Raw genomic sequence first — 15,032 nt, 5'->3', positions numbered from 1 at the left:
ATGCATGAACGCGGGATTGCGCACCGCGACATCAAGGTCGAAAATATCATGGTGGCGCGGGACGGTACGGTCAAAGTGATTGATTTTGGCAGCGCAGCTGCGTCGCGGAATTTGCTTACGGGCGCGCGAATCGCTAGCTGGGCGAATTGGATTGGGACGCCGGTTACTATGGCCCCGGAAGTGCATAGAGAGCAGTTTTTTGATATGGAGAAGGCGGATGTGTGGTCGCTTGCTGTGGTGTTTGTGAGGTTGTGGCTAGGTGTGTATCCCTGGGAGCCAGAGATGAGACTGGGAGGACTGGAAGAAAATGAAGCGTTCGGTATTTATATGGAGGAAGTTGGGGATCAGAGGGTGTGTGGGGAGAGTGAAGATGAGGATCGATTGCTGTGCCAGATACCGCTTGAGAAAGCGAGAATCGTTATTGCTGCGATGCTAGAGCTTGATCCAGTGCGGAGGAGCACTTTGCCAATGGTGTTGGATAGCACTTGGCTTAGAGAGACGTTCAGTGAAATCCTGCAATCTGCGTCTACTACTTGATTCGTCGTGCAACCCAGCTACGAAGAGTTCGTCGTTTAGGGATTATGTTAGCATGAATGCAATCGTTGAATAATGGCATAGCCTGAGTTTTGCAAGGTTGAGAATTGGAGATTGCACCAATCTGCTTACCTTCTTGAATGCGTTGCGCGTGGTGGTTCGAGTTCTGGGCATCGGCGTATCTATAAACAACTCGTTATCAACTGCGACACCATAGCTTGTTATTGCTTACACTTCTCTTATAGTATCTATGGATCCGTGATAAAGCTTTATTTGAACCTTATAGGCTAGACTCTGGTTGCGAAAGGAATGTGCGCGGGGCTTTACTAAATTGAAATCACCGAGCATCGTAATACTTACACCTTGATGGTTGTGCGTCTAGCTTACCGTACACTTGCCGAGATGTAGTGTGAATTAGAGAAGATCTTAATCTCTTATTGAATTATGGTTGGTAGCTAGAATAAGCTTCTTGTGTTGTCTTGGCTAACTATAAAGCCTCGGGTGATGCCTGGAGGCATTGTTTCGCTACTTCCTCTACCAAGCAAAACCGCCAGGGCACTTCTATGTATGTCATTTGGGCGACTGAAGAACGATGTACGACGAGTCCAACTGGCGGAAACGCAAAGCAAAGCTCTAGGGCAGTTGTATTGTTCGGGGTGGCTTTGCTTGAGATGTTGAGACATGACTAACAATGCAAAGGCTCAGACGAGCTCAAGACGGACGCTCTCCCTCTCTTTCCAAAACCAAGGCCGCATTACTTCTACGACATGGAAAGCGAACTCCCAGTGTCAAAACGGTTGCAATCAAAGTCAAAGGCTCCGCTTTGGTGGATATCATTTATCCGTGTTGACACTTGGAAATCATATCCATTCATGTGCCGTGCGGAAGCTTTCCCCTCCAACGCTTTACAATTGGGTGACACGTTACTATTCGTTAGAGCCACGACGCTTCATGGAGCTTTTTGGGGATTCTATCTTTTTCTTTTTCTTCTCTGGCGCTGAGGGCGATAGTTGGGTCGTCTTGTATTGGTGAATGAGCTTGTGCCACGAGATACATGTCACGAGTTGTTTAGTGCGGCATTTGTCTAATCAAGCAGCATGTCGTCTATCGGTGATCGGTGGCAAGTTGTTTAGGGAGTAAGTTAGTGTCCAGTCGGGTTGTGTGCAATATAGGGTGAACACGAGAAGCAAGCCTCGGCAAAGAAGTCGACGGTGGGCTTGCTGCAAGATAAATGGTTGCATGGCTAGTCGGTGCTGCGGTGGTACCGTGGTGGAGTGCAATGGTTGGGCGTAGTCATATTGGGCAAGCCACCGTCTTTGTGTGGGGACGGCATTGATTGGCTTGGAGAGAGTCAGCGTTGGATGCAAGGTCCATGGGATCCAGAGCATGGCATGCACAGCGGGTCGTGTCCCGACATCCGTTGAGAGTGGAGGCACCAAGGCAATGGGTGGGAATAGCGGAGTCGAAGGATGCGCTGGCGAGGGGTAGAGAGAGAGCGAGTGCAATCAGAATGGCAGCTGGAAGTGACACCCCACGCTGGTCATGCAGAGGACGCCCTGCGTAAGCGTTTTCTTCTTCTACGTCTTCTATTCTCAGACTCTGAAACATGCAGTGCATATGCAGTTGACGATACCAGTAGAGCATGGCGGCGATGGCAATGGCGGTGGTGGTGGTAGTGGGGTCGGAGGAGGGATGGAATCGGACCTATTCAGGGTCTTGAGAGGGTGTACATGTGTACAAGCGTACGTGTAGTGTAGGTAGTGTAGTATTGGTACATGTACTACGGCAGTCGGCCTTGTCAACGCAGTTCTCCCGAGCTGCAGGTAGCCGTGGTGTTGGCTTGGAGGCGCGAGCACGTCATGGAGCGAGTCGTGTGCTCGTCATTGCTGCGGTGTGAGGCGCACAGACGAGATGAGCATGAGGGCGTGGATGCGGGGTAGGCGTGGTGGTGGTGACACGAGACGGCACTCCAAAGCTGACGCCCATGGGCCGAGTACTGATATTATGTATGAGTGTGTGTTTGCGTGTGTCTGTAGATGGCCGTCGGTGACGCTCCTCGGTTGGTGACGGGACAGTGGGGACTGCGCTGGATGGACATGGGACGGAGCATGGCGACTAGTAGTAGCACGGGCGCATACATATCGCAGTGCCGAGTCAAGCAAGATAGATAGCATGGCTGTGGGGCCATACTAGTAGTAGTAGTAGTAGTAGTAGCAGTGGTTTTTGTAGTCGTGAGTGGTAGGTGTTGAGCTCCTCTCACCAGGCCAGAGGGCCTCCAACCGCCTGCTGCAACGATGGCGCCGTGCAACCCCAAGTGAATACAGAACACGGCTCATGCCATGCTCATGTCCAATGTGCTGCTCGACTACTCGCTGCTTTGTGTCGCAGGACATGGCGGTTCTACGATGGGCATGGTGCGGACGGGCGTGGAAATTTCTCCGAGTCTCTCCCTCGTCGAGTCACAGTTTACTAGCGATATCGATGTCGGCGCCAGATACAAAAGCGTCGACGCTGCCTCAAAAACGCCCATCCACCCCCCGGCTCCCTCTCACGCACCCATACCGGTACGTACAGGCCCATCCATCCATCTATCCATCCATCCATCCATCCATACACACCAACCTTCTCCCCCACGCTTCCTCAACATCGACGTCAGCGGCACCATTTCCGCCCTACGCGCCGCGCCTGTTTCGGACCCGACCGACCATCCCACGCCGTCCAAGGCCTTTGCCAGCGCGTTGCACTCCCTGCCCTGAACACCAACCTTAACCCTCCCCTAGCCCTCGTCGACCCTTTTCCTACCCTCGACCAGCCCACCAGCCAATTACACCTCTCCAATCCGCAGCCATCCCCACGCTACCTGCATCTCCTACCCCAGACTTCTCCCTGACCACCCTGACCTCCCCCTACCCTACCCTACCCTTGCCCTCCACTCTGACGTCCTGCCGTCGCATACAGCGGCTTCTGCCTCTCTCTCCTCTGCTCTTCTCACTCCTGCTTTCATCATCCACCTGACTCGTCTCTCCTCAGCAAACTTTGGGGGATGAATTTCGGCTTCAAAAACGACACTTCGCACTGGCCCGTAGGACAAGAACACATCAACCGATAATCTGGTTACCTCCCACCCCCGCATCTACCCTTCCTTCTCGTGATAGCGTCGGAATAAAAAAAAAGCCTACCTTGCTTTTTTCCCACGATCCCCAAACGCTTGCCCCATTGTGCTAGCAGCCTGTTTGGTCTTGTACGACTTACCAAATCGGAAAACTGCTGCAGGTAGGCACCCTGCCACCACGCGATCAATCACCACCATCGCCGTCTTACTATTCTTATCTTGCCGCTGGCCTGCGTAATGGAGTCTTCTTTAATCCTTCTCTCTGCCAACATCCGCATTCTGGTACGTCGATTCTCCATTTATCATGCTCCTTTTGCTGCATTGCAGGGAAGAAAAGAAAAAAAAATCTGCCTTTTACATCGGGGGCGGCCTTGGTGGCGGGTCCCTCATGCACGCCTTTGCGCAGGGTCGACGTCTTATCATCCCCTGCCGCACCAAGTTTTTCTCCCTCGCAAGTCGGCTTTAGCTAACATGATCACTTCCAAGGATACAGAGCTTGCTCTGATACACATTCCATTGCGCCTCTACCGTACCTTTCTTCAGTCCATCCTCCAGCTAGTGTTGCCTAATGCAACTCGCGATGGCTTAGACAATGGCTCGGGTGCTGTACAGCCTCTGAACGGCTGGCCCTGCGAGCATCCTTTCGTAAACATTTCAATCACCCCAGTCGAATGTTCTATCGTGTGCTCGAGGGCGCTTGCCAATGAACTGTTTGTACCTGTCCTCGCTCTACTCGATGCCGAGTCCAGAGAATCCGTCAACATTACTCCGGACGACTTTGTCGTCATGCAAGTCGACGGCGAAGGACTGGATGCTGGCCAACGTGTCCTTGAACTGACGAGTCCTCTTGCCCTTGCGGGCATGTGAGTGTTATTGTTGCATGCAAGACGATCCAAGGCTGACGCAACGTTAGACCCATCTTCTTCATCACAACCTACTTCTCCGACTACATTCTCGTGCCCCTTCGGCACCGCTCTCAAGTCGTGCAGGCACTCGAGGAGCGCGGGTTCCAATTCGAAAAGGACACTTCGTCGTATGTCAACTCCTTCCAGCCTGGCCGCAAACATTCGGCTGCTTCCTTGGAAGTCCAACCCCCAAGGAGCCCACCCCCAACCACCATCTCCGAACTGCAAACAAAGACTTTTGCTACCCTAAAGCGCCGCAACATCGTACCGACGGTAGACTCTAGCATCCGCCTGGTGCAGTGCGCAGGCCGCCGAGATGGCATGAATCAAGCGCGCAACCGCAACAGCAGGACCACTGTTGCCGATGACGCACTCCATCTTGGCCTTGTAAAATGTCTCATTACACAGCCTTATCCGAAATTTTTATCCCTCACGCTAACCGACACCGAATCGGCCGCCCTGCTCCTGGATCACACACTACTACCGCACTTTGCCCAAGATACTTTGCTGGGCTCGAGAGACGAGTTCCTTACCCCTATTACGCTTGATCTGAGGGAATTGCCCATGGAGAGTACGGGTATCGTGTGTGGCGTGGCGGGTCGGCTAGTGGGCGAGACAACGGGCCAGCTGCAGGATCCTGTTGAGATGAGCTATTTAAGCACTGCGAGGGCAGGTACAGTCATGGTTGCAGAGGAAGAGTTGCAACGGGCGCTGGGTGCTTTGCGAGGCGCAGAAAACGGTGTGGCGGCTGCAAATGAGTAATTAACTGGACGAAGCCGTGGCCATGTGAAGCGACTGTTACTTGATGATTTTACGCATTGTTGTAGCCTGGGCGGAGTTTTTTTCTTGGATGCGCATGCATTGGCTGATTGGCCGCAAAAACGGTGTGGGGTTGTTATCTTTTTGTGCATTTACTCTCGGTAGTATAGTTGACATGATGGTGGGGGTATTATGTATGTTTTGCTTCTCTCTCCATTTGTCACAATCCAAAAACAATGTGCTGATTCTAAGTACTCTACTTACGCTCTTCGAGGTGCATGTAGCTACCTGTCTATGCAGTCTCATATTCATACACATGTACAATGGTAGTGGGGAGCCAGACAAGAAGGGTCCACACCTGTTCCTCGTGGGACCGGGTCAAAACGCGCCGGGAATAAGCGCGAACCCTTCCTTAACCCCGGACGTGCATGACACTAGACTAGAAATGCGTTTCCACAACAAACAGACATCCATATCAGCCCAATTCTTATCCGCTCCCGCACCACAGTCCTAATCTGAATGCAGTGAGCACAACGCGTCCACCAAAAATGGCGCCATCGCATTCCTCATACACGGCAAGCCCGACGCGTTTTCAATCGCCCCAACGCAGCCCGTCGCGTCCGCCCTCACAAGATGGATCGCAGTATGAGATGGATCTAGACGCATTAGGCCTCAATTCGACATTCGAATCGACCGAGCTTGAGCATAGCCATCAGCCGCCCGTCGACCGTGTAGACACAAGCGAGATCGAGGGACCAGAAGACTTTACTATGAACATGACTTACTGGATGACGGCTGATCTGCCCCTGGCGCAAATCAAGTCGCGGAAAGAAGCCAACACCAAGCGCCCGACCGCACGGATGGATGCTATACCGGACGGCAGCGAAGGGCGGCAGGCGACCGAGGTGGGTGAACCGGTAGTCGTGGTCGAACAGCCCAAGCAACGGTCAGACGAGCCGTCTCGTACCGTGTCACCCAACAGGCGCGCAAATGGCTCTTCGGAAGAGCGCCGGCACAGCAAAGCAGTGTCGGAACGATCAATGGAGAATGATGAAAAGGTTCGCAGCTTCCTCAGCAACCTTCCAGACACGGAAATGGATGGCGCCCTTACCGGAACACCACTGCATGGCCCCCGGCGTAGTTTCCTGCAAGTTCCTAGGTCTTCACCACCAAAAGCGCGATCGCTTCAACCTACTGTCGAGGACTATGATACTCCACGGAAACCCACTCTAGAGACCGTCATACGGCACACTTCGGCCATCATTGATACGAACGAACAGGACGTTGCCCGCAACAAGATTGCAGAGCTGCAGCACCAGCTCGAACAGCAAGAATCATCTTCAAGGTCGCGCATCACGGAACTCGAAACCATCTTGTCGTATACCCGTTCCGAGCTCGAAAGCACCCGTGCTGAGAATTACAAACATAAGGAAAAGTTGTCGAGCTTAGAAAAGAGCATGCAGCGTCAAAGTGCTGATCATGATGCAGCTCGTGCAGCTGCTGATGCCCGGTTGAAGTCGCTTGAAGAAATTGAGCACCAGCGGAAAAATCTCGAAGTGTCAAACAGACAGCTTGCTGAAGAGATCAAGACAAAAGGCCAGAATCTAGACGAGGTGCAAGCCGAGTTGTCGCACGCTAAGCTTTCGCATGAGCGAGAGGTCCAAGACTTGAAAGGCACAGAGGCACAACGGTCTGATAAAACGGACGAGAATGCGGAGAACAAACGATTGCTGCTAGCCGAGCAGCTGTCTTCGGTTCAGGCACGAGCCAATGCTCTTCAGTCCAATCTCCAAACGGCGACAGCCGAAGCAAAGCTGGCACGTGAGGAGGCACGGGAAAAGAATCAAATCTGGTCTGCCGTCGAAGCAACCGCCTCCGAGCAGACTCGACGCATTGTGAAGCTTGAAGGGGAATTGCAGAATGCGCGTTTTGAAGCTCAGTGTGCGAAGGCTGATGCCGCAGCTAAGCAGCAATTATTTCAAACAAATCTCGAGCTCAACACTCGTCTTCGTGCGCTGCAGTCTGAACTCGAGAGGGCGCAAAATGTCTCTATTGGGCACGGCCAGCGCACTGAGCCTGATGAATTGGAATCTCGCATTAGCTCTCTCCAGTCCCAGCTGGATTCTGCACGTGCAGATAATATTGCAAAAGACCAACAACTTCAACAGACGATCTCTCTGGAAACAGAGGTTCAGTCACTTCGAGCTCGAATTACGGCTACCGGGAACGATCAGACTACCAATGATGGACAGCCTCGCCAGGTCACTGAGCTAGAGGCTCGCATACGTTCCCTCCAGTCCCAACTTCAGTCTGTGCAGTCCGAGCTCGCAACCAAGGATCAAAAGATGAGAAATGTTATTGAGGAGCAGGAGCAGGCTGAGCATCGAATCAACACTTACCAAGGCCGCTTGCAAAGCCTAGAAGCTGGCAATGCTAATCTTCGTCAGCAGCTAGCAGAAGCGCACCGTGAAAGTGCCCAAGCAAGAGGCGATGCTGAGCGATTCGAACGAGACCTAGAAGATGCTAATGATCTGTTGAAAGAAGCTCGAGCCGAGGCAGACCGCCGTGTCAGTGACATTGACAAGAAGCTCAGCAAGATGAAGGAATTGAAGGCCGAGGTCGAGACCAAGTTTAAAGAATTACGAGCGCAACACGAAGATATGATTGAAGAACATGACACCACAATGGACGAAGTACGCGACAAGGCCGAAGACGCCGTACGCAAAGCCGGCGCACTCCTGGAGCAAGAGCGCAGCGAAAAGCGACGCATAACACGAGACCTCAAGCGGATCAAGGAAGAAGTCGAGACACTGCGTAACAGTGCAGCACAACAGGTCCTGAGCCAAGACGATGACGACTCTACCGTGGACGGCGATGATGCGACAACCAACTCATCCGCTACGGCTACCAACGCTCAAGTCACGGAGATTACTAGTCTCTGCAGCATCATCCGCACCCAACTTGCCGACATCAAATCTCTAAAGTCAGAAGTTTCGGCCCTCCGTAAAGAAGTCAAGACGCACAAGTCGACGCGCTCGGGCTCCTCTTCTCCCACCATCTCTACACTCGAATCCACCATTTCTACCCTTCGTGCAGAAAACGCATCTCTACAATCTCTCCTTGCTACTAAAGAAGCAGATCACGAGGCTGTCAACAAAGCCATGGACGAGAAGCTGGCAGCGCTATTGAGTAAATTGATGAAGGAAAAGGCGAAGACGCTCGTGGGCAAGCGCGATGGGCAGTGGAGTGAGAGTGTAAGAGAACTGGAGAGTGAGAGGGAGATGTTGGGCAAGGTAGCAATGAGGCAGTGGGGGAGAGAGGAATTGGGTATTGAAGATGAGAGGGATGCGAAGGATGGGAAGCAGGCATATCGGTACAAGTATGCTAAGCGGGCATGAATGTTTTTTGGTTAAGATATTAGTGGGGATCTTGGATCAAGCGGTTTACCGGGGCGTTTTCTTGGCTTGCATGAACGCCCTCTTTTTTTCAATGTGAATATGATATTGTTGGTATGATCCAAGTCCGCATTTGCACGAGGTTCGACATCGATTTCTATACCACAATCTTCTATCATCTCATTCCATTCGAAACCCCCCCAAAACTGCATCACGTATCCCCCTCCCTCTCTCCCGACTAAAAAAAGATCAAAGCAACCCTTTCCTCGCCAAATCCACCTTCTTCGCAAACTCGCCCTCACTCCACCCACCCTTTGATCCACAAACCGCAATTCCATTCCCAAGCTCAACCTTATCTTCCACACTCTCCCACGCGCAGGGGCAGTGATGCGGGAAGTGGACGCAGGAAAGTGTGCCGGGGCAGAGGTAGTGTGAGCATTGTGCTATTTTATCTTATTATCAGCCATGGGAAATCCCCCCCCCAAAAAATGTATGCGTAGATAGAAGAGAAGAGGGGAGAGGGAGATGTAAGTAGAGCAGTTTTACTTACCGCCTTCATATTGTGCTTGGTACCAACTACTATCGCTCCGCACGTTCTGCGCTTCGCCGTGATTGTGGCCACCGCCGCCGTGGTGGCTGTGACCGCCGTGGTTCCCCCCGCCGAACATTTGGTCGAAGAAGCCGAATTGGGCGGTTATGGGGTAGGCGAAGGTGAAGAGGAGGAGGATGAGGGCGTTGAGGCGTGACATGATTTCTTGAAAACTCCTTGGAGTTTATTTTCTTCTTTTTTTTCTAGAGCGCGAAACAGAATTGAATGACTGGACCTGAAGGAGGAGGGAAAATACACGAGGCTTCGAAGCTATATGGGATCGGGGATGCGCACCTCGAACATGCGAAGTGGATGATGTGGAGGTTTGGGTAAATCGGGGGAATGCAAACAGTGCAAACACGCTGGTATCTGATTGGCTACCGATTCATTGCAGGGATACGTTGCGGTCGAGCGCGCGTCTTGGCGAAAATGGGAACAGCTCGGTGGTCCGACGAGAAAAAAATGCCGACTACTCTGAACTTTCCCAGAAGCTACACCTACCGACCAGCTTTTCTGCTACACCATTCACCCACCTCCCCGTTACGCAACCACCTACGCAATATACAATTTCTCTTTGCAAATCCGCGCTCACTGCATTCCGCAACGTACGTCGCATACCCTCCTCGCCGCCGTTGTGCGCGCGCAAGAAAAAATCAGAAGAGACAACCAGGACGCAGAGCTAACGAAACGCATAGCATGCATCTCATGTACATCCCCGACCCGGCGAACCCGTCGAAGCGCATCTACACGCTCAAGAAAGTGATTGATGGCGAGGTCAGCAAGAGCGCGCACCCGGCGCGCTTCTCGCCCGACGACAAGTACAGCAGGCACAGGGTCACTATTAAGAAGCGATACGGACTTCTTTTGACGCAGCAGAGTATGTTTTTTTCTTTCTTTCTTTCTCATTAGAAGGAGAATTGGATATTTTGAATGGGGGATTGAATGGGGAGATGGGCACGAAGCTAACGCGTGAGCAGAGAACAAGGTTGCTGAGAAGATCTGAGTGTGGGGTCGATGGTTGCGCGACTAGGATACGATTTGTAACAACGGTGGTGTGTTGTTGAAGGAAATAAGAGATGGGGGGAATGGCCAGAGGGGGATCAAGAGAGTGGATCAAGGGCGTTTACAGGCGTAAATGGGCGAGGGCAAAAAATTTCTCGTTGAGAGTGTGTCACGCCGTACTTTTGAGGAAATGGGGTTTTTCTACTTGCATGGTTTTGCAAATGTTTACGGTAGCAATGTTGCGGGCTTATGGCCCTTATATGCGACTTACTAGCACGTTTGCAGTGGGAGTGAATATGTGGAAATGCCTTTGTGGATGCAACGACTAGTTGATGATGTCACGTTTTGGGATTGAATCAACGCGCCAGTCACTATGGTATAACTGTGTTTTGGCTGTTGTATCTTTGCCCATACACCATCCCCCCCCCCCCCCCCATCCACACTAGCAATGCCAAATCATTCATTTCAACAAAATCAATCATTCCACATTACCAATAGACAAAAAAGTGTTAAGAAGTCGCGAGCCAACAAAAGAAAGAAAGAAAACAGGAATATCCCTTTTTTTTCTGAAAGGAAAAGATATAAAACGCCTCAGAAACCCCCCGACAAACATTATGCTTGGTATCGAATCGAAAAAAACCACACGCTTTCTCCGCCTACATATTCATCTCGATCGTTGTTCGTGAAAAAGCGTGTAAAAAAAAAAGAAAGAAAGAATCAGTTGCTAGCCACATTTGTCAAGTTGTCCCAGTCAAGTTTCTGCGATGAAGGGCTAATTAAAGAGAAAGAAAGGGTGGGGGAGAGGCGAACTATAATGTACATCTCCTCCTCACCTTTTTTTCTTTATTCAGTCTCGCAACGACATCTTCTACGTTTGCGAATTGTTCATAGAATTGCAGTGAGTGGGGGTTCAGTAGTGTGCCGCTGGGTTTAATTTTCTTGCCTGAGACGATTTGTTTGACGGGGAGTTCGACTTTTTTGAGGTTTACAGTTGTCTGGTGGTGGTGATGGTGGATGTTAGTTTTTTGTTTTTTTTTGGTCACTTTTTGACGCACCTCCTTTCCCTCTCTATAAAGGGGATGAAGAGTAAAAAGAAAAGAAAAGAAAAGAAAACGTACCGGAATCTCCCAAGTCTGAAACACAAACTTCGGAACATGCCTCTTACTCCTCTCTTCGGCAATCTTACTCTTAACCCGCTCGACCAGCGCCTCTCGAAATTCGCATCTGGGTGCCATTTTCAAAAACAACATGACGCTCTCATCCGCATCGTGGGGGCGGCGCTGCCCAACAACAATGCAATCTGCGACCTCTGGAAAATGCGCTTCGATGACACTGTAAATGTCCGCGGACCCAAAACGCACGCCCGACGGATTCAAGACGCCGTCTGCGCGCCCGAGAAAGAATATCTGGCCCGTGACGGGATGCATCTGGATGAAGTCGCCGTGGGTCCAGACGTGCGGAAACCGCGCGTAGTACGCTGCTTTGTACTTTTTCGCGCTGGCGTCGTCGCCCCAAAAGCAAACGGGCTGGTTGGGAAACGAGGCCGTGGCGACTAGCTCGCCAGACACGCCGTCTGGCACTGCTTCACCGGGTTGGCCGCTGGGGATCAGGGCGTTGTAGACTTCGACTTTTGTACCGAGACAGGGGCCTTGACAGCCGCCTGCGTATAGGGGTTCGAGTGGATTTTCCATGCCGAAGCGCCCCGCGATGTCGGTGCCGCCGGATATGTTGCGTAGGTGGACGGAGGCGGGGAAGGCGTCGTCGTAGAACCAGGTGAATTGCGCTTCGGGGAGTACCATACCGGTTGTGCCTACGCTTTTGAGGTGTGACAGGTCGAAGAGCGAGCGTGGCCGGATGTTCCTTTTTTGAAGCTCGTGCAGGAAGCGGGGGGATGTGCCAAAGTCTGTGACGCGCTGCGAGGAGAGGATGGAGAGGAAGCCTTGGGGGGTTGGGCGGAAGGGTGAGCCGTCGTAGAGGATGCTGCGGCAGCCGAAGAGGAGGATCTGGATGGAGACGAGGTACATGATCCAGCCAGTCTATTTTGATTCATTGTTAGTTGCAGGAATGGGTAAAGAGGGTAGGACTCACAGTTGTATATTGCAGCACCACACTTTCCGGCGTCACTTCTTTGTGCAGAATACTCTCTTTACACACGTTGACCAGCACGCCGCCAGTCGAGTGCGCAATGCATTTCGGCACACCTGTCGTTCCACTAGAATACACAATCAGAAAAGGGTGGCGAAACGCAACTCGCTCGAAAACAAGGTCCTCGTTTCCTTGCGCTGCTTGCAAAAAGGTCGCGAGTGTCTGCGTACTGCCCAGCCCTTCTATGCCTGCTGGACAGCCGCGAAACCGGGGCTGTGTTACTACGCCTTCGAATTCCGGTACGTCGTGCATGCCAGCAACAAGCTGGCTAATCTTGGACCGTAGATCTATCGTCTTGCCGTTGTACACAGCCCAGTCGTCCACAAAGACGTATTTTGGCTTAATCTGCACGAGGCGCTCGAGAATGCCTTTTGCGCCCATGTCGGTACTGCTGGAGCTGAAGAGCGCGCCCAAGCTGACTGTAGCCATGAAGACAATGAATGTGTCGAAACTAGTGGACGCAACGAGGGCGACTCGATCTCCTTTCTGCACTCCATTTGCACGCAGTGCATTCGAAAGAAGGCCTACGCGGCGGCGAAGCTCGCCCCAAGTTAGATGCGCGACATCTGTATTTCCTTCTCGGATTTCTGTCAGTGCGATTTTGTCGTCTTCTTTGTGTAAAGTAGTGCAAAGCGATGAATCCGTGTCAGATGCTGTAAAGAGAATGTTTTCCGCAAAGTTGAGATATGTGCCCTGGAACCAGTGGGGATTTTCTTCCATGGGAATCGAAGTATCGACGACCTAGTGTATTCAGCGAAGAGCGACGTAGAGGTTGTGGATTGTAGAATTTACCTGATCGTAGGAACCAGAATAAATCAAATTGGATATCTTCCATACGTCATCCCAGAAATCAGTTCGATTTGGACCAACACTCCACGCGTATAAATCACGATAGGTCTGTTCTCATATGTTAGATACTGGCTGAATACTTGTAAACCTCAAAATAAAGAGGCAAGTCACTTGCCTCCATCTTCAATCCATGTTTAGCATTTGCATTTTGCATGAATTTCCACATGGCCGTCGACTTTGGATCCGGATGCTCCCATAATTTACGCGGTATGGGCATGCTATGAGCCGACTGAGGTTCGTAGCCATGCCCACCGGCATCCATGGCCTGCTGCCTCATATTTCTTTGTAGGCGAGAAACGTAGATGTCGAGACTAAAACGAACCAAACCGAACGGTTCGGCCACAAGCGCCGACGGACTACTATATGTTGTACAAGAAGATGTGCAAAACCAAAGCCAAAGGCTGACTGGGGGGCGAACAAATTTTGATCTACCATGTGGGAAAAGAGGGATTTTTGTTTACATTCGTCCAACGAGGGGGGCAACCACCCATATGTTATGCTCACGATTCAGTTTTTCTTTCCTTCTTTTTTTTTCGTTTGTTCAACTCAAAACTCCCTGGACAATCGCCCATCACGGAAGACACGGATCTTGGAAACACAGCTGTAGTGTTGAGGGGGTGTGGGCATGCATGTCGACTCTGGAACCACCGACAGGTCCCAAGCCCCCCCCCCGAAAAGCAACAATGGGAGAGGGGATCGAATGCATGAGACGTGACATGGATTCGCGCTGAGCCAGATAGGGGAGAGAGGCGCGTGGAGACAAGTGCAAGAGGTGCTGCTGTTGTCTTATGCAGTGTTTCGAGGTACAAAAAGTCGGTTGGATGCACTATAGTGACACATAAATAAGTAGATGCTCTCCCGCTTTACCACAACCAGACGCGAAGTTGAAGGCCCGCGGGGAACCCTTCAGCCGCATCAAACAAACATTTTCGTTGCTTTTCCCGGCTTGGCCCACATATGCCGTGTACAATTGGGAGGTTTGCTTGGATGGTCTTATCACGCCTTGCTCTTTGATTTTTGCAAGTGGAGAGATTAATGCTTGAAAGGGATGCCAACTGAACCCCTTTATCATTCTAGATTTCGAGCTGAAAGTAGTGTATCTAGATGCTGCTGTTATTACCTTGGGTGGTTAATGTCTTGAAACGGTGGACTATTTTAGACTTGTGATCGGCGATGCGGAGTAGTCTGTGCCGACAGTAGGGTTGGGTGGGGTGGAGCTGTCTAGACAGTTTGGAGACTTGAAGCGAGCACTACATGCCAGTGATCATCACGTGATCTTGGGTTGGAGTGGAAAAGAATATTAAAATTTCTCACAAAAACATACGACAGCAGGGATTCGTGAGTAGGAAGCTGATTGAATACTATTCCTCCGCCGAACTGGTCAACCCAAGGATATCTAATAGGTCTTGATGATCATATGTACGAGAAATTGCGATTTGATATGTTGTACCTGCTTGTATGGATTAGGAATAGCCGCATAGCAAGCCAAGTCTCCAAGTCTGTTCTATCATTGACGATCACAGCTGATTTCATTACGATTTTTATGCATATCTTAACTTGCTCAAGTCGAGTGGGAACTGCAATCACAATATAGACACGTGTTCACGTGATCTTTATCACCTGACCCACACTCCTAGTAATCTCCGCACATTCTCCCCCCCCCCATCCCCCACCCCTGCTCGCACGACGCAAGAAAACCGCTATCAAAATGCGCTCTCGTACACTCAAATTTCCAAATTTCC

The 15,032-nt window shown here is 51.2% G+C and overlaps 8 protein-coding genes across 8 annotated transcripts; 6 read left to right on the top strand and 2 right to left on the bottom strand.

Annotated features, from left to right (window-relative positions):
- On the top strand, nt 1-492 carry COCCADRAFT_65305 (uncharacterized protein; the record flags this gene model as incomplete). Its single annotated transcript, XM_007712576.1, has 1 exon — nt 1-492. A coding segment is annotated over one exon (492 nt), but the record flags the coding sequence as incomplete, so codon positions are not given.
- A 1,511-nt stretch (nt 493-2,003) lies between these two features.
- Nucleotides 2,004-3,290, top strand: COCCADRAFT_25023 (uncharacterized protein; the record flags this gene model as incomplete). Its single annotated transcript, XM_007712556.1, has 6 exons — nt 2,004-2,094; nt 2,147-2,276; nt 2,324-2,470; nt 2,571-2,593; nt 2,764-2,772; nt 2,923-3,290. The coding sequence occupies 6 exons, from the start codon at nt 2,004-2,006 to the stop codon at nt 3,288-3,290; spliced, it is 768 nt and encodes a 255-aa protein (XP_007710746.1).
- Nucleotides 3,291-3,381: 91 nt separating this feature from the next.
- On the top strand, nt 3,382-3,549 carry COCCADRAFT_92109 (uncharacterized protein; the record flags this gene model as incomplete). The annotated part of the gene is made up of 1 exon (XM_007712575.1): nt 3,382-3,549. A coding segment is annotated over one exon (168 nt), but the record flags the coding sequence as incomplete, so codon positions are not given.
- A 334-nt stretch (nt 3,550-3,883) lies between these two features.
- On the top strand, nt 3,884-5,313 carry COCCADRAFT_92190 (uncharacterized protein; the record flags this gene model as incomplete). The annotated part of the gene is made up of 3 exons (XM_007712574.1): nt 3,884-3,928; nt 4,133-4,509; nt 4,560-5,313. The coding sequence occupies 3 exons, from the start codon at nt 3,884-3,886 to the stop codon at nt 5,311-5,313; spliced, it is 1,176 nt and encodes a 391-aa protein (XP_007710764.1).
- Nucleotides 5,314-5,858: 545 nt separating this feature from the next.
- Nucleotides 5,859-8,708, top strand: COCCADRAFT_92151 (uncharacterized protein; the record flags this gene model as incomplete). The annotated part of the gene is made up of 2 exons (XM_007712573.1): nt 5,859-7,440; nt 7,498-8,708. The coding sequence occupies 2 exons, from the start codon at nt 5,859-5,861 to the stop codon at nt 8,706-8,708; spliced, it is 2,793 nt and encodes a 930-aa protein (XP_007710763.1).
- A 246-nt stretch (nt 8,709-8,954) lies between these two features.
- On the bottom strand, nt 8,955-9,454 carry COCCADRAFT_92235 (uncharacterized protein; the record flags this gene model as incomplete). Its single annotated transcript, XM_007712572.1, has 2 exons — nt 8,955-9,148; nt 9,256-9,454. 2 exons carry the CDS (start codon nt 9,452-9,454, stop codon nt 8,955-8,957), a joined length of 393 nt encoding a protein of 130 aa, XP_007710762.1.
- A 536-nt stretch (nt 9,455-9,990) lies between these two features.
- Nucleotides 9,991-10,297, top strand: COCCADRAFT_3764 (uncharacterized protein; the record flags this gene model as incomplete). Its single annotated transcript, XM_007712546.1, has 2 exons — nt 9,991-10,171; nt 10,272-10,297. 2 exons carry the CDS (start codon nt 9,991-9,993, stop codon nt 10,295-10,297), a joined length of 207 nt encoding a protein of 68 aa, XP_007710736.1.
- An 808-nt stretch (nt 10,298-11,105) lies between these two features.
- COCCADRAFT_35479 (uncharacterized protein) lies at nt 11,106-13,567 on the bottom strand (the record flags this gene model as incomplete). The annotated part of the gene is made up of 5 exons (XM_007712571.1): nt 11,106-11,291; nt 11,415-12,332; nt 12,385-13,182; nt 13,234-13,269; nt 13,379-13,567. The coding sequence occupies 5 exons, from the start codon at nt 13,565-13,567 to the stop codon at nt 11,106-11,108; spliced, it is 2,127 nt and encodes a 708-aa protein (XP_007710761.1).
- Between the last annotated feature and the right edge of the window lie 1,465 nt (nt 13,568-15,032).

Source organism: Bipolaris zeicola, assembly GCF_000523435.1.
Source record: "Bipolaris zeicola 26-R-13 unplaced genomic scaffold scaffold_46, whole genome shotgun sequence".
NCBI lineage: Eukaryota > Fungi > Ascomycota > Dothideomycetes > Pleosporales > Pleosporaceae > Bipolaris > Bipolaris zeicola.
This window is presented reverse-complemented; position numbering and strand designations above follow the sequence as displayed.